This window comes from Sarcophilus harrisii, chromosome 6, assembly GCF_902635505.1.
Source record: "Sarcophilus harrisii chromosome 6, mSarHar1.11, whole genome shotgun sequence".
Classification (NCBI taxonomy): Eukaryota; Metazoa; Chordata; class Mammalia; order Dasyuromorphia; family Dasyuridae; genus Sarcophilus; species Sarcophilus harrisii.
The window spans coordinates 36,831,279-36,856,496 of NC_045431.1; the positions used below are offsets into that span (position 1 = coordinate 36,831,279).

The following is a 25,218-nucleotide window of genomic DNA, read 5'->3' on the forward strand; positions in this document are numbered from 1 at the left end:
CTAACTCGACTCAGTCACACTCAACTCTGGGTCCTCACACACTTCTGAAGAGGCAAGGGTGGAGGAAAAAGTCCCTGACCCAGGACATCTGGGCTCCATCCCACCTCAGGTCCACAACATGAGCCAGGGGCACATTCACTGGTTCAGAACTTCAGAGCTGGTTTTTCCTTCAGTTCCAGGATGGCACTTCTTTTCCAGGAATATATATTACTGAACTCAAAAAGGCAAGATCTTCCATGCAGATTAATTTGCATTTTCAAAACATCTTTGAAGATGAAAAAAAAAAATCTGCAATTTCTAAATGTTATTATATTTGGAACACCAGGCAAAGTACAGGAAGGAGGTCAACATTTAGTAGTTTTTGTTTGTTTATTCACACACACACACACACACACACACACACATACACACACACACACACACACACACACACACTGAATATTCAGAAAGAAAACTAGAAGGCTTTGGACACAGAGTGCTGAATAACATCCTCCCCTAAAATTGATGATATCTCAACAGATAGAAAAAAAAAAGCAAGTTGCTAATATAGTCATTTCTAAATCAACTTAGATCATGAACTTTTTTTTGCAATTATGTAAAATATTTCCATACTAGTTATTTTGTACAAGAAGACTTAAATGAAAGAAAAAAGACAGAAAAAGGAAGACAGAAAGACAGGAAGAAAGGAAGAAAGAGAGAAAGAGAGAAAGAGAGAGAGGGAGAAAGAGAGAAAAAGAAAGAAAGAAAAAGAAAGAAAGAAAGAAAGGAAAGAAGGAAGGAAGGAAGGAAGGAAGGAAGGAAGGAAGGGAGACAGGAAGAAAAAAGAAGGAAGTAAAGAAGGAAGACAGAAAAAAAGAAAAAGAAAGAAAGAGAAAGAAGAAAACAAAAAATAGCATACTTGGTCTATACTCAATATCAGTTCTTTCTCAGAGGGCAGATTATATGGTTCATCATGAGTCCTTTGGGATTGTCTTGGATCATTGTATTGCTGAGAATAATTATGTCATTCACAGTTCTTAACTGAATAATATTGCTGCTAACTGTGTACAACATGCTCCTTGTTCTATTCACTCCACTTTGAATCAGTTCATATAAGTCTTTTCTAGGTTTTTCTGAAATCATCCTGCTTGCCATTTCTTATAGCACAATAATATTTCATTATAATCTTTTAACCACAGCTTTGATTTCTAATTCTTAGCCACTACAAAAAGAGCTGCTATAAATGTTTTTGAACAAATAGGTCCTTTCCCCCTTTTTGGAGGTCTTTGGGACATAGATTTAGCAGTGGTATTAGTGGTATTGCTGGATCAAAAGGTATGGCCAGATTCATCGCCCTTTGGGCAGAATGCTAAATTGCATTTCAGAATGGTTGAATCAATTCACAACTCCACTAACAATAAATTACTGTCCCAGTTTCCCAAAGGCCCTGCAATAAAGTATGAAGCAGTACCTCAGAGCTGTTTTAATTTATATTTCTCTGATTAATAGAGATTTAGAGCATTTTTCTTTTCATATGACTATGGAGAGACTATAGAGAGACCATAGAAATTGATTTCTTTGTCTGAAAATTGTCTGCTCATATCCTTTGACCATTTATCAATTGGGGAATGACTTGTATTTTATAAATTTGCTTCATTTCTCTATATATTTGAGAAATGAAGCTTTTATCACAGATACCTATTGCAAAAATTTTCCCCAGGTTTCTGCTTTCTTTATAATTTTGTTTGCATTGGTTTTGTTTGTTCAAAAACTTTCTGATTTTGTATATTCAAAATTATCTCCTTTACATTTTGTAATGCTCCCTGTATTTTCTTTGGTCCTAAATTCTTCCCCTATCTATAAATCTGATAGATAAACTATTTCATGCTCTCTTAGTTTTCTTATGGTTATCACCCTTTATGTGTAAATCATGCACTTATTTTGATCTACCAATCATCTTGTTTAGATTAATGTAAATTTAGCAACTTTATGTTTTAAACATAGAAAAAAATTTATAGAGTTGGAAAAGCAGATTAAATAAAGAAGTTTTTTCTATCTTCATCCTCACATCCAGTGTTGCTTAATATTTGAACATCCTTGCTACCCTCACCCCCGCCCAATAGTAATTAGAGAAATTCTGGATTTCATCAGCAAGTTTTCTGTTAAGCAGAAAAAAGTATAGTTGTTGTTCAGGAAGTGATGGTGTGGGAGCCTGGTGAGACCTGAACAGAATCATACCTCAAACTTCTTACTGAACAGTCTATTTCTTATATTTAACATTTAATGAATGTTGGTTGAATGAATGAAATAAAAAAAAAAAAAAAAAGGAAGTGGTATATGGCCTTAGTTTACACCGAAACATGGTTCACAACTAGCCAAGTGTTGGGAATGAGGGAGGGAAAAATATTTATATAGTGCCTATTATATAAAGTGCCAAGTACTTTATATCAATCCTGCCAGGTAGATATTATTATTCCCATTTTACAGATGAGGAAACTGAGGCAAACAGAGATTTAAGTGACTTGCCCAGAGTCATACAGCTGGTGTTTGAAATCAGTTGTGCTGATTCAAGTGAGATCCAACAGTGTTATCCACTGTACCACCCAGCTGCCAATAATTTTAGAAAAAGTCTTCATCTATATGTAATTCAATTCAACAAACATTTATTAAACTTCTACTATTTGCAAGTCATTTTTTTTTCTGGGAACCAGGCATAGGATGATGAAAAAGAATAGTTTCTGAACTCAAAGAATCTGCTGTTTTTGTTTTTTTTAAAGATAGGGTCTCTCTTTCCCAGACTATTTGTACTTCTAGTACATATAGGGCTAACTCAGCAGGCTGGCCCTACCTTGATCCCCATATTAACACTGAATTTAGAGTGGATAGCAGATCAGCTTAGCCCACTCGGGCTCAAGCAAAGCAGAGATGTCAGGCATGTACTACTGCAGAACCCAGTGACTTTGCATTCTAGTGGGAAACAGGCACATTGAGTTAAGGAGATGAATAAATCCAAGACATCAGAGGGAGAGAAGCACCCCATCACTTGGGGAATCAGAAAATCCTTCCCTGAAGGAAGTAAGGATTCTACAGGGGTCCTCAAACTACATCCCCGTGGGCCAGATGCAGCAGCTGAGGACGTTTATCCCCCTTACTCAGGGCTATGAAGTTTCTTTAAAGGCCACAAAACAAAAGTTTTGTTTTTACTATAGTCTGGCTCTCCAACAGTCTGAGGGACAGTGAACTGGCCCCCTATTTAAAAAGTTTGAGGACCCCTGGAATAGAGCTAAGAGGTAGGGAGGAGGAGGGAGAGCATTCTTGTTAGGGAGAACAGTCTGGGTAAAGCCATGGGAGATTAATGCTCAAGAACAGCAAGTAGCTTAATTTTACTGGAATAAAGAATGTCTCAAGGGGAGGAATGTGAAGTAAATCTAGAAAGATGGGCAGGAATCAGACTGTGAAGGGTTGAATAATTTACAATTAATCCTGGAGGCACTGGGGAGCCACTGAATAATCTAGAGAGGAGAGGAATAGCATAAATTTTTAGAGAACATGTAAATTAATAACACCTGACTCCTACTTAGAAAAACCCAGTTGACCCCGGAATTATAGGTTTAATATATGACTGCAGTGCTAAGGTTTGAGGATCTGCCACTATCTCAATTCTTTGTCTCTAATTTTCATGGACATGAGTGTCTCGATTATAAAACAAAACACCCAAAGCTTCTGAGGAGAGCTCACTTATGCTAATGATGCACCCTCATTTCAGTTCTCTGCACAACGACCTGCAATCCTGCAGGTAGATTATCTCCATGTAGCTGCTTTACCTTCATGAACATGCTAAATCCCGTTTTAAGCAGGTCACTGAGGCCCGAAGACACGTGCTCAATATCGCCAGAATCTGGTCGCTCTGGATTAACTATCTCCTCCACAATCTGCTTCAGCAATGGCTTATAGGTTGCCTGAAAAGGTAAAATGTTACCGCATTAGTGAAAGATATGTGTCCATAAAAACCATTACATTGAATTCCCAATCCCTATATTTAGGCCCACCTGCATTTTTGATTTCTTTCACAAGCTAATTGTACAATATTTCAGAGTCTGATTCTTTTTGTACAGCAAAAGACTGGTTTGGTCATGTATACTTATTGTTTATCTAATTTATATTTTAATATATTTAACATCTACTGGTCATCCTGCCATCTGGGGGAGGGGGTGGGGGGTAAGAGGTGAAAAATCGGAACAAAAGGTTTGGCCATTGTTAATGCTGTAAAGTTACCCATGCATATAACCTGTAAATAAAAGGCTATTAATTAAAAAAAAAAAAATAAAAAAAAAAAAATAAAAAAAAGGAAGATATGTGTCCAATTGATCTACTGGAATAACTATCCAAAAACTGCAATTTTGGGTGGAGGGGAAAGAGGGGAGGAAAGAGAAGTCAACACTTTTCCAAGCCAGATAGAAAGCAACATTTTAGCTTATGAAATTAGAGAATAAAATATAATAGTTTAATACTCACTTGAAGACAGTCTCAGTCTTTGAGAGAAGTTCTTGGTATATGTTCATTACTGCCAGGAAGGATTTATCTATCCAGTCATTATTCATTTACCCACCCATCTGTTTATTCATTCATTCTCTATCTATATCTATATATTTTAATCCATCTATTCATTCTCTTTTCTACCTATAAATCTCTTTACTACCTATAAATCTCTTTTCTACCTACAAATCTCTTTACTACCTATAAATCTCTTTTCTATTAATCTCTTTTCTATCTATAAATCTCTTTTCTACCTATAAATCTCTTTTTCTACCTATAAATCTCTTTTTCTACCTATAAATCTCTCTATTAACTTATTCATCCATCTATTATTATCTATTTATCTTTGCATCAGTGTATCTATTCATCAATCTGTTTGTCCTATCTATCTAATCTATTAGTCTATTCATTCATCCACCCATCCTCACTCATCCACCCACCCATCCCTCTCTCTCCCTTTGCTGTCAGGATACAACTGGATTGTTGTGGAGAGAACATCACCTTTAATGTCAGAAAACCTTGAGTGTTCTTGGGCATGTCACAATGAGCTAGGTCTCCATGGAGAAGGTAAGCAAGGCAACTGCTCATTAGATGAGGTTAGTGTTTAGCCTATATGCAGAGGTTTTCTTTTTTAAAAAATTTTTTTTATTAAAGCTTTTTATTTACAAAACATACGCAGGAGTAATTTTTTAACATTGACCCTTGCGAAACCTTTTGTTCCAAATTTTTCCCTCCTCCCCACCTCCTCCCCTAGATGACAGGTAGTTACATGTTAAATATGTTAAAATATATGTTAAACCCAATATATGTAAACATATTTATACAATTATCTTGCTTAGGCAGAGATTTTCTTCCTACTTCTTTTGTTAACGTTATTTTCCCCAGTAGAATATAAACTCTGCAGGCAAAGACAATTTTGTTTTTATCTTTCTATCTCCAGGGTCTAGTGTAATGTATGACACATAGCAACTATGTAATATATGCTTGTTACTTGTTTATTTGTGCTTTGCCGATTGAGGAGTCCAAGGCGGATGGATGAGGTGGGGTACCGGATGAATGATACGGTCACAAAAGACATCGGGACCAGAATCTGGGGACACGAGTAAAAGAAGCCAGTGGGGAAGGGAGCTAAGCCCCCATATTGTTCTTGGGATGGAGCCTAGGCTTTGGCTGAGAAGCAGAAAGAGCTCAGGCCAGGGTTAAATCCCCTGAATGCTTTATCAGGTGCCTTTCATCTTGTACAATTTGGAAAATACCCCTTTGAACGCTGCAGATCTTGAATCCCCTTATTAATTGGGCAAGGGGGGTTGTCTGCACAAGACACGTCCAATCTTATGCCAAGGTTATCATGTTAGATCCCTATGATAGTAAGTCTGGAAGAGGTCATGAGCAACATGCCCTGAGAACAACATCTGCTTAATAGCTCTCTAATGCCACAGCTGAAAAACACCAATAAATCAAATGTTGCAACAACTGGGGGAAGAGATTAAAGCGCACATTAAACAGAAGCATTTGCTTTGAGAAATTGTAGGGTAAAGATCATTTTAAACAAAATAAAAACTATGTGTTCCAATTGTCAGGTAGCCGAGTCCCCTGAATAAACACAACCAATTTAAATCCTGGGTTAAGAACAAGTCTGAAGTCTCAACACTCGGTGGTGTTGGGCTTGAAAGGATTCCCCAATCTGTTAGGGCCCTGTCCCGCTTTCTCCCTGAGAGAGGGGGACCTGACCCTCAGCCCTGTCGGTTCAGGGGCAGAGATGGGATACTTGTTGGTCACTGAGCGGCCAGCAAAAACTGGTTTACTTAGCCACGACATAGAAAAGAGATCAGGAAAGATGCAATCCCATTTAGGTTCAGTTTTGGGAAATGTGGCCTCCCTGCTGCCTTATGGAAACAGGGCTGGTCAGCTGGCAGAGCACTGGGATCTTTCATCAGGACTGAGAGGCTCAGACTCCATACGGGTGGAACTTTATATGCTTTGGGGTGATCGGGAAGTTTTGTCATGACAGGACAATGTTGTCTCCCTTTTAGGGAGAATGAATTGAAGGGGAGGGGGCTGGGAGCTGCTAAGGTTAGAGGGAGGTATGGCCCTAATCCAGGTTGTGGAGAAACCCTGGCAGGTATTTATCCTACCACACTCTGTTCCTTCCTCCAAAAAGAAAAAAGGTGATAGGGACATTCTACCCTTAAGAAAGTGCTTTGTACAATGCCTGGTAATCAACATCCCCATCATCCCCTCCACCATCATCATCATTATGACCACCACCATCATCATTATGACCACCATCATCTTCACCATCATCATCCCCATCCCCATCACCACCATCAACATCATCATCATTATGACCACCATCATCTTCATCATCACCACCACCATCATCATCCCCATCACCACCACCATTATCTCAGCTAACACAGCGCTCGCCAGATGCTACCTCCTGTGCTAAGCACTTCACATTTGTCCCTGCGGGGTCCTCCTCTCAACCCTGGAAGTGGGGGTATTATTTTTTCCCACTTTTAAAGATGGGGCAGCTGGGCAACCTCTGCCAGGGTCACACAGCCCGAGTTCAGGCCCGGGACTCTGCCTGCACGGGGCATTTGAGTGCTTGCTGACTAAGGACTAAGGACATTACCACTGCCTCACTGGGTCAGAGCCCCAGCTCTCCCTTGCTCTCCGTAACCTGTCTCTGCCCCGTGAAGCCCACGGCTGTGCCATGGACATGGGAACAGCTACCACCATGTGGGTGGAAGAGCATTCGGCGCCTCCCACGTGCCAGCACCACAGAGGACAGGGAGCTCCTCCTCTGCTCAGTTAGCATGGGTAGGTTTTAGAGCCTCTCAGGGGCCAAAAGGGCTCTAAGCTGTTTGCAGAGACTACTAAAAGGATTCAAGGGTGAGCTCCCCACAATTATTTACCATCCTTTCACGCTCCGTGATTGTCCTGAGGAATGGAATTTTCTAGTTTGCTGACTAAGAGGGATGAAAGGCTGGTGCCTGTGGGATGCAGAGCCTCCCTTTGTATGTCTGTGTGTAAAATACATCCGAGGGAGTGCATTCTGTGCATCTATGAGAAATTGTTCTGTCTCTATGCTAATAAATGCAGCCAGGTTTTTGAAGAGGTGATTGGCAACGGATAAGCACCAAGGGCCTTTGGCATTGCCCACAGAAACAGAACTGGTTCTTCACCAGCTCCAAGGTGGAGGCTGATAGTCTTGGAGATGCCAGGTTCCTCACAGAACCACAGCTCAAGTAACCAGGGCCTGGGGAGCCTCGGCCAGGTTTATCCCTCCTTCAGTTTCCGGAGGAGCTCAGAGCCAACCTCAGGTTGGACAGAAGGGAGCAACAGGGTGACCCTAAGTAAAGAACAGAGACATTTCCAGGATCCGAGAGAGGAGGAAAGTTCCAAGTGTCAGGGGGTCTCAACCTGGGATATATCAAGTTGATTTTCAAAACTATTTTTAATAATGAATGTTGAAAACTATCTTTACCTGTATTTGGAAAAAAATGAAATACTATTGAGAAAAAATAAAAACTATTTTAAAACTGTATGTCAGTAGGACCGATTCCCTTGTAATCCTATTTCTTTTATCTTAAGCATTTAAAAACTTCTATTCCTAGAAGAGGCAGTCACCAGACTGTCAAAAAAGTCCATGATACAAAAAAGTTAAGAAAGAAAGGATGTTAAAAAGAAGTCAGGACTAGACTTTAGACTCTGTCTGCTATTGTGTGCCTATAGTTGCCTGTATTTGAAAAAAAAAAAAAGTTGATAATAACAGCTGACATAGTAAGTGGATAAATAAAGTGGATATATTACCTTATTTGTTTTCCACAAAAACCCCACGAGAAAGGGCTGAGGACATCCTACCCATTTTACAGATAAGAAAAAGCTGAGAATGAGTAAATGACAGGATCACCTAAACTCTGAGTCTGAGGGGGGCATTTGAGCTCATATTTTCCTGGCCCCAAGACTGGTCCTTTAGCTGCTCTACCACTTAGCTTCCCCAAGGGACCTCTCCTCCCTTTTGTGCCCTTTCTATACACTAGGGTCCCGATTAATGCCCCAAAGCACTTACACTATTTGAATTTCCATTGGATACTTCCAATCAGGCTGGAACCAAGTGACCATATTTTAAATAATTATCATTTCAAATAGAATTGGAATACATATAGGAACACTTCTGGGGACTCATTATTTGCACTCATCAGGACCTAACAGTGGAAATGAGATTCTTGACACTCAAATCAGAGGTAATGGATGGTACAATCCATGGAATACTGGGTCTGGGGGCAGGAAAACTGGTTGAAATTCAGTCTCAGACACTTACTAGCTGTGTGACTTTGGGAAAGCCATTGACCATAGCCTGCTTCAGTTTCCCCAACTGTAAAATGATGATAATAATACCAGCCTTTCAGGTTATTGTGAACATCGAATTATATAATATATTACAAATAAGGTGCTCACAACACTTTGTTGTATTACAACACCTGGCACATAGGAGGTAGATAAATAAATGCCTTTTCTCTTCTCCTTTGATTCCCTTTCCCCTTCAGGGTAAATGGCCTAAACTCTGTTAGTATGGCTGATATTATGAAGAAGGATAGAGACGATAAGGTTGGGTTCTTGAGCCTGCCAGTCACAGAAAGGAGCCCCAGCCCTGGAAGCGATGGCGTACACGTAGAATTCCTGGCAGATCTTACACCATGTTGTGGAGGCAGGGGCCGGTAGGAGACACCTGGCAAACTGTCATGGTATTTCCCAAAAACACATTAAATGTTAAGTTATAAGAGAAACTGTGACTTCTGTGTGTCACATAAACTAAATGTCTATGTGAAGTTAGCCAAGGTCCTCCTCACTGCTGGCCATAAATACTCCAAGTCCTCATTAGGGTCCCCCTGCCAAAATTTACAATAAACGCACTAAATCTTACTTGGTTCTTGTCATTCTGCTGTCTAACTGTCACCATATATCCTAGTTCAAATCTGCTACTCTGACAGACTTACAAGAGAATTTAAGGTTATCCTTTTTAATAACCGAGCAACACATGATTAATTATCTAAGTAATTTTATTTCTCATTTTTATGGCCCCTAGTACATTGAATAAAGGGAGAAAATATTTTGCTTTTAATTAAAAGGCAAGTCTAAATGACCGTCTGCATCAATATTTCTAGAACCCTTAGCAGGAGGTAATATTAGATCGCTATCACCACCATCAATTAATTTAATCACCCCGATGGAGTGTAGAGCTCAGGAAATGGAAGAGACTGGTAGAGAAGAAAGGGACACAGGAGATCCACATTGGAGCCTCATCTTTACCATTTTTTGTGCCTTAACCTCCTCATCCATAAAGTGAGTTTAATTATACCTGCCCACATTGACCAGCAGAGTTGTCGTGAGGATCAAAATGAGAAACAGGCATGAAATGGCTTTCCTGTCTAAGGCCAGGGCCTAATACCTAAGAAAAATCTGAGATTCCATCAGTCTTGGAACTCCCAAATGGAAATCCCCTCCACTAACAGCCCACTACTCATCTATGACTTTACAGATAAACAAAAATAAATGAATATTATAAATAAAACTAAAAAGATATTCTGTGCTGAAAGACCTACTTTTGGGCAGCAAAGGCCAGTTCTCTCAGGCAGTATGGGAACGTCATTGTGTGGCCCAAAGGGAGGCAGAAGGGTCTTCCTTCTACCCCCCCCCCCCCAAGGGAGGCTTTAATTCCTGCCAGGGGGGAAAGCAGGGAGCTGGAGTCAGGAGCTAGCCACTCTGCTTTCCTCAGAGAGAAGGGGAATGGAGCTAGAATTATGTTTCTGTTCTCTTAAACATCATTCATTGAGGCAATGTGGTTTCTAGATTCAAGCTCAACTTTTGATCGCTGTCTCTTAATGGGGAAAGAATGGCCTCAAGCTCGATTCAAGACTTGACTTGCTTCCCATCATTCCCTGCCTTTATAATGAACACTCTTACAGCAATTAGCAAAGAAAGCTATTTTCCCAAGTTGGTAGTAAACCAGAAATTGGAGAAAGCAAAATAGTTAAATATATAGTAAACAAAATGGGGTGAAGCAGCTCTCTGGCCGGCAGCGAGGTGATTCGCCCCAACAAGAGTCTCCTCGAGATCACCCATGTCTCTAGGGGAGCAGGGGCAGGGGAGGAATATGGTGAAGTGTTGGAATCTTTACAAAGTGTTAAGCCATTGGAGTTGATTTAATCTTAGAAAGAGTTATTTTGGGTCAGAACTTGAACTAGGTACTAAGTATAACTAATGGAAACAATGCTTGTGTTCACACCTTTAGAGAGCTCATAAGTATCTAAGAACTCAATGGAGTTCACATGTTTGGGAGATTTCAGAGAGCATGCTGGGAGATATCCCACAATCCCACTCTCAGAGAAGTAGCATAAATACAGTTCCAGTGATCGACTCGAGGGAGTTTTTGGGGGAACATCGACTGGGGTCGGAGATAGACACTCTGGAAGAAAGCCTACAAGCCCTATCTTCGAGGCAAGAGAGATTCATTCATATCTTCTAACTTGGTGCTGGCTGGAGGCTGAAGAAAGCAGAGGCAGAAGCCAAGGACAAAGCTGCAAGATCTCTTGGAGCCGAGCAGAGAGATAGGCCTCAACTAACTGGGCTAATTTGGAAGGAGAAATAAACGTTTGCATTTTTACCAGCTGGCTGCATTTTGGAGTAATTATTTATTTCAACTGAGACTAAGGCTGCCTCCAAGAAAACCTTCACAGTGAAGACCACTAGCTCCTCTCCCCTCAGCTTTCCCTTCAGCCACAGGAAGTGAGCTTGGGATCATCCATTTCTTCTCTTGGAGTTTAAAGTCAAAAGCTACAGATCCTGAAGGAGTCTCCTTCCTTCTGCTCTTGCCAACTCTGCCTTTCTCCGATGGCGGTGCAGGGCCTTGATCTCCGTCAGGGAGAAAACTCTCATACTAATGGGCTGAGTTATGTCCATAAGCATGAGGAGAGAGATCTGAATTCGGGGCATTTAGAATTCAAGTCCATAACTCTATCCACTAGGCCATCCACCTTTATTTTCTCACTAACCTGAATCACTGACTTTGTACGATTGAGCTTTGAGTACAAAGGACTTCTAATTGCAAGACAATTAGCACGTGAGATCCAATGCTGGGCTTGGAGTCAGGAAGACCTGTTCAAATGTATACTTATTACCCATAAGACCAATGGGAAATTACTTAAGGGGGTAGGGGTGGGGAAAGGAAACAAGCATGAACATATATATGTTCATAATTTTTTGTTATATATCATAGAAAATATATAATTTATAATTATTTGATAACATATGGCACATATATTTGTATATATAAATATACATATTCATATGTGTATATATCAGTTATAAGTATCACCACTATTTGAAAGACTAGAGAAAGATCACAAGTTGGAGCGGAGAGGTGATTGCCCTGATTTTCAACATAGGAAGGAGAACAGAGTCTGAAAATGATAGTCCAGTGAGCTTGACTTGACTTTCTGGGAAAATTCTAGATTACACTGTTAAAAAGCTAATTACTGAGCAGTTAAAAGAGAAATGGCCATTGAAAAAGGGCCAGCAAGGAGATGAGCGTCCTGCTGAAGCACAGAAGTAAGCGCCAGAATCAGGAATTGATCCCAGCCAGGGCTCCTTCCAAAAGACCTTCCTGTATCATTATTCTCTCCACTGTATACATCTCCATCTGTCTGAGAGGGCTTTAGGATGCTCTACTGAGTAAAACCCATCTCCCCACCGTCCCTCTCCCCCCCAAAAAAAATTTAATTGGGAACAATTCTGCATAGATTAAAAAGTCATTTGCAAGCACGTGTTACTTGCCTGGTGGGTGTGACTTCCAGGAACATACACAGATTTAAACTGTTTCATGAAACTTCGGGCTGTGGTGATATCGTGAAGTGACTCAAAGAGCTCATCCACAGCTATTCTGGCCTTCTGAAATGTCAGGTTAATTGCAGATTCACATTCTGGAAAAATACAGAGACATTTCTATGAGCAAGAAGAGAACTTTAATTTGTGTTTTAATAATGATAGCTTAAGCTAAGATTTAACAGTTGAAAACAGTTTATTTATTTGTTTTAACTAATTTTCTCCAGCTGTGTCTCCACTGGGTTAGTTTTGCTCTGCGTGGACACAAAGGAATATAAAGCCAGGAAATGGGTTTGACAGAATTAGAACTTGATCCCTGTTGAAGTCTTTGCCATTGGTCTCACTTGTTAGGATGGCATAAGTGACACGAAGAGCTGTCTAGGATCAGCTGTCTTTAATTTCATGAATATTAGGGAGGAGTAAAAATTTTAAATCTGAAAAGAATTCTGATGAAATCTCCCTATTTTTCCTTTCTTATCACAAATATTGTCCTCCTAACTCTTGAAAAACACATATTGTTAACAAAAACATTATTATGGATGCAATTACAAATGCTGTGTTAATGAAAGAGTCATCAACTTTGATATTTTTAATAATGAATTTTATGGGTATGGTTTGTTTTAATATGTCATCATTTGAGAGATACAATCAACCCTTGAGTTTCATGGAGGGAACATTCCTAGAAAATGGCACAAGAGTAAAAGCTGTGAATGTTGATACATCAAACCTATGGGAAATGAGTGAGATTCCCATAAGCACCCAAAACCGGCATCTTTCCCTGCTTACAGCAGCTGCAGATATTCCAGTATCAAGTTTATCTAACATCTTTATTTTCTCACTAAACTGAATCCCTGACTTTGTACTCTTGAACTCAGAGAACAAAGGACTTCTAATTCCAAGACAAAAGTTGAGTTGTAAAGTCAAAGAATGATAACATGCAACAAATGCATGAGCTCACTAGACGCTGCAATGATGGGGGGAACGACCTTAGTAACTCATCAGCCAGTGCAGAAACCTGGTGCACAGCATTGAATGAGATTATTGATAAAATTGCAAAAATAATTGATGTTGGGGAAGTTAAACACAACCTCCAACCAAAGGCACTCGTTAAACAAAACCAACCGGAATGGAGATCGGTGCTGGCTGTGTACATAGCACTCCACAGCACTTGCCCCTTTCCCCTTTCACTTTACCACAGAAAGGAGGGGGGGCCATAGGATCATGGCTTTCAAACTGGAAGGGCCTTATTTACTTCCACCCCCTTCATTTTGCAAATGAGGAATCTGATGGCTTAGCTCTGCTCATTTTCTCTGGCTGTCTCCATGCCTGGGATGCTCTCCCTTCTCTGTCCAATTACTGACCTCCCCAGTTTCCTTTAAGTCCTAACTAAAATCCTACCTTCTTCTCTAAAATCTCTTAATTCCAGTGATTTCTCTCTATTAATCATTTCCTATTTATCTTGTATGTATTATATATCTTGTTAAGTATACATACATATATCTTGTATATGTTATATATCTTGCTGTTAATACTTATTTGCATCTTGTTCCCTCTGTTAGATTGTGAGCTCTTTGAGAACAGGGATTGGCTTTTGGCTCTTTTTTGTATCCACAGCAAAATCTCTTAATTCCAGTGATTTCTCTCTATTAATCATTTCCTATTTATCTTGTATGTATTATATATCTTGTTAAGTATACATACATATATCTTGTATATGTTATATATCTTGCTGTTAATACTTATTTGCATCTTGTTCCCTCTGTTAGATTGTGAGCTCTTTGAGAACAGGGATTGGCTTTTGGCTCTTTTTTGTATCCACAGCAAAATCTCTTAATTCCAGTGATTTCTCTCTATTAATCATTTCCTATTTATCTTGTATGTATTATATATCTTGTTAAGTATACATACATATATCTTGTATATGTTATATATCTTGCTGTTAATACTTATTTGCATCTTGTTCCCTCTGTTAGATTGTGAGCTCTTTGAGAACAGGGATTGGCTTTTGGCTCTTTTTTGTATCCACAGCACCTGATAAACAGTAAGCACGTAATAAATGTATATTCAATTGAATCAATGCCCAAAGAGGTTAAGTGATCAGATCAAATGGGCAGAGACAGAAATAGGATTTGAATCCACATCTTCTGATCTCAAATTTATTCTCTGGGGCCAAGATTTGTCAAGACAGGTTCTTTCAGATTATGTCCTTTTGATGGAATTTAATTTTAGGGTTAGTTAAACTGCAGATAAAGGGAATTGATTGGGACAACTTTATGCATGATGTGACATTTTATACAGTTACTGAATAGTTATTCAATAACTGGAGGTCTTCATGAAAACAAAATAAAATATGCTGTAAAAAAGGAATGAAAGATTACAGAAATGCTTCCAAAAAAAGTAATGAGACTGATCTAACACTCAAATAAAGCAACTTCATATCTCAAGAAATAAATAATACAAAATAGATATGCATGAAAATGCATCAAAAATATCTATATAGCTAATATAACAACCAGAGCTAACATGGTGCCATAGTGCACAAAGCCCCAGGTCTGGAGTCAGGAAGACTCATCTTCCTGAATTCAAATCCAATCTCAGACACTTACTAGCTGTGTGATTCTGGGCAAGTTACTTTGCCCTTTTTGCCTCAGTTTCCCCATCTGTAAAATGAGCTGGAGAAGGAAATAGTAAGCCACTCCAATATCTTTGCCAAGAAAACCCCAAATGGGGTCATGAAGAGTTGGACATGACTGAAATACAAAAAGGCACCAGGCACTGGGCTAAGCGCTTTACAATTATTATCTCATTTGATTCTCTCCAAAACCATGAGAAGTATATTATCATACTCGTTTTATGGATGAAAAAAACTAAAGCAAACAAGGTTAAGTGTCATACAAGGTCATACAGGTAGTTAGTGTCTGAGACCAGAAGATTTGAACTCAGGTCCTCCTGACTCCATCCATTATGTCCCTTAGCTGACCTATAGTCTCAGGAATTATTATATTCCACTCCCTCTATTGTGGAGGCTGTAAGATTCTGGAACTGCTTTTCATTTTGTCTGTGCATCTCTAGTCTATCTAGAGAGATAAGGTGTTATAATGAACTTTGGATCAAGAAAACGTGGTCTCAAGTCCTAGTGGTCTCTGATAGATAGTAGCTAGAGGACTTAATCAAATAACAAGAAAAACACCTACTATGTGGAAGGCACAGGTGATATAAATATAAAGCATTAAATTATCTCTCCTGAAATGGGCTCTCTCTAGGTTCTATGATTATTACTTTATAGAAGAGTAGTCGATTTGCATTAGTGCAGAGAGATTTCATACCAAGAGTCTGGACAAAAAAAGAAAGAAAGAAAGAAAGAAAAATCCAAGCATTTAACAATCCCTTACACATAGTAGGTATAAGTGCTTCAGAGGAATAAAAAGTAACATTATTGAGAACCAAATGTTCTAAACTCCTTTAAAATAAGACTTGGAGACTTTGTGAAATTACCTGATATTAATGAATCAATCTAAGACTTCTATTCCAAAGAGAATTTCTTATTGTAGTTTATCCGTGATCATATTAACAGTGATTGTCAAAAGAAAAGTAATGTTTTGTTCATTGGTTATAGACTAACGGTAATAAATCAGCAGCAGGATGTTCAGAACTTCTTTCTCTGAAGTACAATCTTGTGATCCTGGCTTTGGCCAAGAATTTTACCGAGTAAGCTCCTGGGAAATCTTGGCTCCTCAATCATTTTTATGTTTTTATCTTTAACGACTCATTTGGAGCCATTTTTGTAAATATTGGGAAACAGAGAGTTGAGGAAATATTGCCTAAATGCAAACAATAGACTTAAGAACTAGGAATGCTTCTTTGTTAACGGACCATAGCAAGTCACTTAAATTTTTAAAGGCTTGGTTTCTTCATCTGAAAAATGAGGATAATAATAACTGTAAGACTTACCTCCTGTGGTTGTAGGAAGATTCATATGAGATAATTATATTAAGCATTTTACAAACATTAAAACAATATACAAATGTCAGCTCTGATTATCATTATCAAGGAGGGAGAAAAAACTATTACATTTATCTTATATACTGCTTTTGTTATAACTTGTTTAAATTAAGCCAATGTCTCTATCAGGCCTATTTAAATGGCATTCCATTTTATGGAAAGCAGAAGGATTAACATTATTATTTCACATGTTGACAGTTAAGTTTAGCTTTTTGGAAGTAGGGAAATTTAGACTCAATACTAAGAGCTAAGTGTAAGCCATATAATTGTTCATAAAATTTCCAATGACTGGGATGGAGGGAAAAAAAAGGCAATTTCTGGGTACATTTGGTAAAGCTTAGGTTAATTGGAGCAATGTTCAGAACTGTTCTTGCTTGTATTCCTAGTAAATGAAAATCAAATGAATACAGTAGAAAAATAAGCTTTTCAAAGAAATGAGGTAGCGAGTAACCAGATAGACTAAACACTGCATCTAAAATAAAATTTTCCTATAAGCAGCCAAGATTGTAATTACTCAAAATGAAAAAGTGGGATGGAACCTCTATAGTTACTTGTTTTAAGTGCCATGGAAGCCCCAAAGCAAACATCCTGGAACACAGACACAAGATACAGTGGAAAGAGCAATATTTCTAGAGGAAATTCAGGGCCTTCCTCCAATGTTTTCTTCTTATGGTTAAGTCAGTGAAGATGCTGGGTCCTCCTTTTCTTCATCTGTAAGAGGTTAATTCTAAGATACCTTTTGGCTTTAGAAGTAACTGTGTGTTATGCCTTATTTTAAAGTTTCTTGGTGGAGGCAAACAGGGACACCTGACTTGCTCAGTCACAGAACTAGTAAGTGTTAAGTATCTGAGGCTGGACTTGAACTCACACCTCCTAAATCCCAAATGACCTATTGCATTATCTCTTCCATTAACATGTAAAAAAATACAAATATAGATATTTTATGTCTGCATTCTATTCATTCCCAAAGGTAGCTTTTGGTACCCTTACCCATAGTAACTTTTACAAATCCCATCTGCTCCAACTCCATAATTGACACAAATACTCTCCATAACATTTGGCAGAATGTTTCCACTTTGGTCTGCATGAAGCTATTTCATCGGGACCGTGGCTGAAATATTTCTGATTTCCCTCGGAGCCGGAGAAGTTCTCCCGGCTGAATGAGCTAAGCAAAGGTAGGGGCAGAAGGGGCAGGGAGGACATGGATTCTAACTGTGGGCATTTCCTCTCTGTTCATCTTGTCCTTCCAAATACAACCAAAGGAAGCATTTGTTTTGTTTCCCCATTTCCAGAGTTCATTAGCTGGGACGGGATCTTCAAGGGTTTTCCTTTCCTATCGTTGTTTTGGCAGTATTTTCTCTTTTGTTCTCAGAGACATATGTGGTGGCCAGACCACTAAAGCCAACTTAAAATTTCCTGAATTTGGATTTGGAAAGACTAGAGGAAAGAGTAAGAAAAAGGAGAAAAGGACAAAGAAAGGGAGAAAAGAATAAAGGCAAAGGATGGACCAGATGGGGAAAAGAACAGAATTTATTCCCCTACTAGCCTACTGCTTTATTTCTTTTGGCCCCCAGGCATTTGGGCACATGCTAAATTGCATGGCTACGCCTTTGCCCCCATGTCAATTGACCTTCAAAATGACTTCCAGACATACAAGGTGAAGGGATTTTTTTTTTTTTTTCTGAATTCCTTCTAAACATTTTCTTTAGGTGGGTTTTGTTTTTCTAGCTAGCTTCTGAACTAATAACATCAATCCCTAAAGGATGTTTCCAGTGCCCCAGAAACCTAGAGGAAACATCCCTTATCATTCTTTTCTGAGGATTAAGGCTTTATTTGTTTATTTGGTAAACAAAGCTGTTTTTTCTGGATGAGGGCTGAATGTTTCTGACCAGCCAGGGACTGTGAACAGTTCTTTGGGAGGGCCAGAATCTGTATTTCTAGCTTATAAATTAATGACTCCCCAAACCGAGCCTTGACTTTCTGACTTCAAGTTCAGGCTACAGAAACACTTAAAAGGACATTTAGTCTCATCTCTCCCATTTTATAGAGAAAGAAACAGAGGTCAGGGCTGGAACAGACTTCAGAGGTCCCCTTAGTCCTATTACAGAAGTCAGGAGAGGTAAGCTAGCTTGCTGGAGGTTACTCAAGCATTACATTGCACAGTTAGGGTTTGGATCCAGTTTCTTTGTCTCCAAGGCAGTTAGTGACTCAGTGACAGAACTCTGGGCCTGGAATCCGGGAGATCCGAGTTCACCTGTGGCCCCAGACTGCTACTGGCTGTGGGACACTGGGCAAATCACTTAATTTGGAGCTGGAGAAAGAAATGTAAAAGCGCTTCAGAGTCTTTGCCCAGAAAACCCCCAAAAGAGGGTCAGGAAGGGTGGGACAGACTCAAAAACCACCTCCAACTCTAAACCCAGCCTTGCTTCCACCGCACCCCAGAGGGGTCAGATGGCTTGTCACACAACACAAGGGAATCAACAGCACAATCGTACTTCAGGGTTTCCAGTGTAGCCCTCTTCCCACTGTGGCTGGATCCCCTGGGGTTGTGTGTGTGTGTTTGTGTGTGTGCGTGTGTGTGTGTGTGTTGCTTCCCCTTTTCCTTCTGGCTCAATAAGATAACCAGGCAAGCCTCAGAATTGGTCATTTAAAGCATTTCAAGCATATTTTACAATAACAATAAAAGCTCTGGGACCTTCTGTGGCAACAGAAGCCTTGGGCAGGAGACTCCCAGTGGGGCAAGGGCCCTATCACCCGGGGCCTCCCCGGGGCCCCCTCCGTAAGACACTGTATTCGGTTACTCCTCATCAGCATTCCTGACAGCCAGTCCATTGAGCCAGTTTATGAGATAATGGCATTTGGTAAGACTATCCACCAAGTGACCTCACTCCCTACAATTCTAGTCAGTTCACATTTAATCCTTTCAGTTAAACCCACAATAAATCACTAGCTCCTCCTAGCATGTGGCCAGTTACTCTGGCTGATAAAGGGATGCGGCCTCGGGTCCCTCCCCATCTGTGTGATGACTCATTTGCCGGCTCCCTCTCTCCCCCAAAGGACCCTGGGTCTCTTGTGTGACGCTCACTGGTCGGTTCCGTTCAGGGTTAACCCTTTGGGCAGTAAATCTGGGCATGGGCACTCACTGCCATTTCCTCTCTACTGACTAAAGTGGCCCACGCAGTGACTCGGAACCGTTTCCAAACCACGACTGATACACAAATGCTTTGCGTGAGCTGGTTAATCAGATTTTTTTGTCCTAGAATTTAGTGAAATCTCCTCTGGCCTTAAACAGCCTTCCATAAGATTGATGCTGGCTGCCACCAGCTTGGTTTTGGCCAGGCAACTGGGGAATGTAAGTCTGGGGCCCCAAAGTATGAGCGCTGGCAGGGTCTTTCTTTCAAAGTCTTGGGCTGAACCAGCGGCTGAGATGGGAGCTGCTTTTATTCCTTGTCCATGATCATAACCATGCAGTTGCATGGAAGGAACTTCGGATGGCTTAGTCACTTGGGATAAAGGAGGGGACGGGGTGGGGGAGGAGGTGGGGGGTGGGAAGGGTTGGGGTAAGAAACTAAAACAAAAAATGAGCCTTGATATTACATGTTCCCCTTCCCCCACGCCCTTCTCAATTTATTTTTATTGTCCTAAATTTAACTCCCCCCCCCATAAACTTATTAGTTGCTGAGTTTGGGCAAATTTCCTCATATATGAACAGAGACGTTTGGACTAGATGTTCTCTGGGCTATCTTGCAGCTCTAGAGCTACGCTCCTGTGCCCAGTAAAAAAGGGAAAACAAAATACGTCCTAAAGCCCTCAAGGGTGTTTATAAACTTAAAGACACGTAAATTTCTCCTTTTTTTTGGCCCATGCTCCTGATTCCATTGGAGGAACTCACTGTCTGGAAACGCCACTGGACAGAGGTCGACAACTAGTCTGCACCTCAGTTTACTGAGAGGTTAGGTGACTTCCCATTGTCCCCTCCCCATATGGGCCCCGGCTCTGACCCAAGTCTTGCTGACTTCCAGGTCAGCCTACTATCCATAAGGCTTCTGTGAAGATGTCTCTTCCTATAGATAAACGTCAGTGGAATCAGGGACCTCACAGGCCTTTTGGTCCAATGCCTTCCTCTTGCAGATGAGTAAACTGAGGCCCAGGGAGGAGCTGAACAGCTGGACTGGACTCTGCACCACTGGCATATGTTATAATAATAAATAATGCAGAGTTAAATGGAGGCAGCCTTAGCCTGGGCAGGTGGGCCCGATTCACGTCACGGACTAGCTTCTGACTATGGCTGTGTCTGAATGGCCGAAAACATCTGTATCACGGGCAGTTAACATCCATGCCCTTCGGCAGCCCCGGAGCAGCAGGGAGCAGCTTCCCAGGCTCCTTGTGACAATTAGAAAACAGGCCGGGAAGGGCCTCTGCAAAGCCCCTGATCTGAGAGGTCAGGACCCCTCCATCCAGCACCCTGACAGCTGCCTTTCTCTCCAGCTAAACGTAAGGATTTGCATCCACTGCCCCCCATCCTTCACCACCTCCACCAGGGGGGCAAGAGAGCACTACCACATGTGTGGGCCTTGTGTGTGCATGGATTTCTGAGTGTATGATGTCAGCTCTTGGAAGTCTGTAGTCCCAGCTCAGTTAGGCTGCACTAGGGCCACCAGCATCTACAAAGGAAGGGCCCGATGGTCACCGAAACTCCTTCCAGCTACAGCTCTGTGTGGTGGGATGCAGGAGCTGTGGGCACTTCCCCGAGTGCGCGAGGAGATTGGGGGCCTCTTATTAGGCTCCCCTTGGACCTCGGTCTCAGTCTGGTCCCGGAGGAAGGACCGCTCTGACAGCATCTTCCTCTTGCCTCTTCCTAGCTCAGTTCCCTTCCTGGGTGTCAGAGCTACAATAGGGAGGGGAGGAGAGAGGGAGGAAGAGAGAGGGAGAAAGAGTGAAAGATGAGAGAGACAGAGAGGGAAAGAGAGAGAGAGAGAGAGAGAGAGAGAGAGAGAGAGAAAAGAAACAGTCAAAGCCAGAGGGAGGAGACAGAGGCAGAGACACAGCAGAGAGACAGAGAGCAAGACAGATACAGAGAAAAAGGAGGAGGAGGAGGAGAGAAGAAGGAGGAGAAGGAGGAGGAGGAGAAGAGAAGGAGGAGAAGGAAGAGGAGGAGAAAAAGAAGAAAAAGGAGGAGAAAGAGAAGAAGGAAAAAGAGGATGAGAATGAGAATGAGAAGGAAGAGGAAAAGGAGGAGGAGATGGGAGGAGAGGAGAGGAAAGGGGTAAATAAACTAAGAGCTTTAGGATAATTTAGTTTGTTCCATTTCACAGAGAAAAAAACTGATTCTTATCTTTGGGCCAGCACCAATCTAGTCTTTTCTGGGGGCTCTAAACAGAAGAGGGAGCACTCTGGGGTGAAGCCCAACAACATTAGAAGAGAGGGGAGGTGGGAGGAAGGGGGAAGAGGATGTATGACAAAGGGATGATGTCCCATAGCTCAAAGTAACGAATTTGAATTTCACAGGGAGCAAGTGACATGGCTAAGGAGCCAGTTCCAGAAGGCTCTGGATCTGAGGCTTCGCCGGGGCACAAGGCCCCTCTGGGCTCCGAAGAGGCTAGGCCGGGATCAGCAGAGCGCCAGCACTGAGCAGTCTGCACCAGTCTGTCCCTGTGCCAGGCTGTCCAGGAGAAGGCAGACTGCCAGGGGAAGACGCGCTCAGCCCACACCCTGCCCTTGTGGAGCTTGTGAGAGGGCAAGAGGACAGTCACAGATTTATTGCGGCGTGGTGAGACTCTAAAGCAGATCGGGCCTCGGAGCTAGTTTTCTGGTGACAATAAAGGCAGCATATGGTCTGCCTAAGGGGCAAGGAGATCACAAGGACTCCTGGATCATTAAATATCTCATGTTCTCTCCAGCCCCATTGAGAGAGGTCAGCATTTTGATTGTGGAAGTAATCACTCAGTTCTGGGGCGATCAGTCAGACCCTTGATGTAATTAGAGGAGCTTTCTCCAGTGTGGTCAGAGGCACCTGCGGGGTCCAGTGCACAGGGCTCTGGGTCAGGAGTCAGGATGACGAGTTCAAACCTGCCTGACTCAGTTTCCCCCACCAGGGAAAATGGGGATAGTAATAGCACCCACATCTCAGGACAAACTGAGAGAACAGTTAAAGAGCACTTTGCAAACATGAAAGGGCCATATAAATGCTAACTTTATTGTCAGGTTCGGTGCTGGAAAGGCGGAGGGAAAGGAGGCACAAACATTTCAAATTCCCAAGAGACTCAGTGGAAGGTACTTGATCCAAAGGAAGACAGTGGCCAGAGCCCGGGAGGAGGGAAGAAAATGCAAAATGGACTCAGAATAGCCTTAATCAGAATGGAAAGGGAGAGACCTTGAAGTGAGCCTGGGAAGAAGAGGTGCAGGGGCTGTTGAACCAGTGAAAATCTAGGGAGCATCCAGGTAAGTCCTGTGAGTCCTGCGGACCACACCAGTGCTGGGGCAGTGCTGATATCCCAAGGAGGTAATCAGAATGATGATCCTGACACATGTCAAGACATTATTCTTGAGCACTCTTTTCCAAGGCAGGGAAATGGAATATTATGTTTCTGAAAAATTTCCAACAGATACACTTTTCTGTTTAAGCTTTAATTAAATCAATTGAATTTAATGAATTCTGCTATACAAAAGTAAACCAAGCTCAGACCAATATTATCTAAGCATTCTGAGTAATCAAGGCTTTACTATATGGCAAGTTTCTGGGAAAAAGATGTGTAAATTCAATATATAATAATCATGAGTAATATTGATAATCATGTGTATTTTATAAATAATAAACTATAGTATATATTTTCAAAAGAAGAGACCATATAGTCCCATCCATTCATTTTACAGACGATGAAACCATTTCAGAGACATCAAGTTTCTGAAATGTCTAACTGGGATCTTAACTCAGATCTCTGAAACACCAAATCTAGTTTTCTTTTACACTTGAGCACCTCTAAAAAGGTGAATTATTTTATTTTAAAAAGTTATTTAAATCATCTACTGTTTTTCTTCATGTTGACCAGCACACAACGTGGATGATAAATGCTATTTGATAGATGTGAACTTGGTCATACAAATACTTTACAAACGTGCCCTAACCCAAGATCTTATATTTGAGGATGGCGATATGAACTTTGGGGATTCAGGAAGGTAATGGGGAGCCAGAGAAGCATAGTTTAACCATAGTCATCCACACTTGTTGAACGCCCATGGTAGTAGACTTAAAAAAAAATTAGATTCAACTGTGTATTTTTAGTTAATGCTAGTGACCTAGGGGAAGGAGTTTATATTCTAGCTGTGATGTTTGTTATTGAGAAACACCTTCTTATCTAGGGTTATGATGAGTATGTTAGTGAACATCTGGGTCATCTGCTAATTATAGTATCCTCTACTACAGCTAAATTATTTAGTTATTAAAAGGAATATAATTAGACATCCATGTTGAGATATGCTAGGACTTAAAATGGACCTGGCTCATCTTCGCTGCCACTTATAGTAATAACTTTCTGAAACCAGGAGCAACCTCTTCTTTGCCAAAGTGATTTGCTCTGCTCTGAGCTGTAGAATGTGTGTGAATATGAATGTGTGTGTGTGTGACTTTAAGAGCAATGATGTCTTTGTTTAATAAAAGAGACCCAAACCTTTTTTCTTTCTTTTTTTTCCTGAGTCCTGGGAACATGAAGAATGAATAAAAGGGAGACTTATTCACTTAAATTTGCTTTCTTTCCCCGCCTTCCTTTCAAACAGAACAGGAGAGCTTTATTTGTCTTCCTATAGGAGACAATCTCTAATGTAATCCCCCCACAAGAAAATCCCTTGCTGCCTCATCATTTTCAACCTCCTGTCCACTTGTTGGTGTCGGTCTCAGCTGAGTTACATCAGCCTTGTACTTTTTGAAATTTAATCTCTGACTAAATCAGGGGCCCTTATCCATCACTCTATACACTTCTCAGAAGTTTCCTTTTTAAGTCAGTGTGCTCAGAAACTTCTCCCTTTTAGATAGGGCTGGATCTAACAAAGTTTGTCAGTGGGCCCATGAAGAGGGGAGGAAGAGGAGAGATGGAGATTCTCCCTTTTAGATAGGGCTGGATCTAACAAAGTTTGTCAGTGGGCCCGTGAAGAGGGGAGGAAGAGGAGAAATGGAGATCTTCTTCCTCACCCCTTCCTGCTGTACTGTGTGGCCACATGGCTGAATCATGGCAGGGAGATGGGAGGAGAGGACGGGGAGATTTCCTCTTTCAGATCTTCTCAGCCCAGAATTAGAGAAGAGGCAAGAAGGGAACAGATTTCTCTCTCTCCCTTCACCCCCACCCTGTTCCCATCCTGCCTGAATAAAAACCTGTTTTCTGCTAGGATACCACTATATCCATCAGCCTCCTTGCTCCTGAGAGTTGGGTCCCACTGGTTTAGAGGTACTTATCCCCCTGCCCACTCAACATCTGGTATGGAGGAGCAACTGTCTGCAAGGGGCTTCTGAGTCCCTCTGATGTAAGCAAGTTATCATAGGACACAAAGCCCGGGTCTTGTAGGTTAACTCTCTCTCCAGTGGGGCTATTCTTGAACCCACAGCTGTTTTCCCAGTTACTTGAACCCATCCCACACTCCCCATGGGCCAAAATGAGTAATTCGGTGAATCCTCCAACAAGGAGGCCGAGCTGAAGAAGCTCTTAGCATGGAAAGAGTCAGGGATGGGGGCTTGAAGAGGGGGAGTGAAATCAGGTACAGCTGCATGCAGATGCCTCTGGATCCAGGACCTGATCAGAAGACAGGAAAAAGGAAGGAAGCCGC

The 25,218-nt window shown here is 41.2% G+C and overlaps 1 protein-coding gene across 2 annotated transcripts in view; it reads right to left on the reverse strand.

Annotated features, from left to right (window-relative positions):
- SCFD2 (sec1 family domain containing 2) overlaps positions 1-25,218 on the reverse strand; it is a 386,919-nt gene that overhangs the window by 22,998 nt on the left and 338,703 nt on the right. For both annotated transcript variants that reach the window (XR_004230411.1, XM_031943952.1), the window contains exons 6-7: positions 12,355-12,500; positions 3,804-3,938 (exon numbers count right to left, since the gene is read on the reverse strand). Coding sequence is in view for 1 of the 2 variants with exons in the window: in XM_031943952.1 (XP_031799812.1) it covers positions 3,804-3,938; positions 12,355-12,500 (281 nt within the window). In the remaining variant the exon portion in view is untranslated. The remainder of the gene's footprint in view (positions 1-3,803; positions 3,939-12,354; positions 12,501-25,218) is intronic.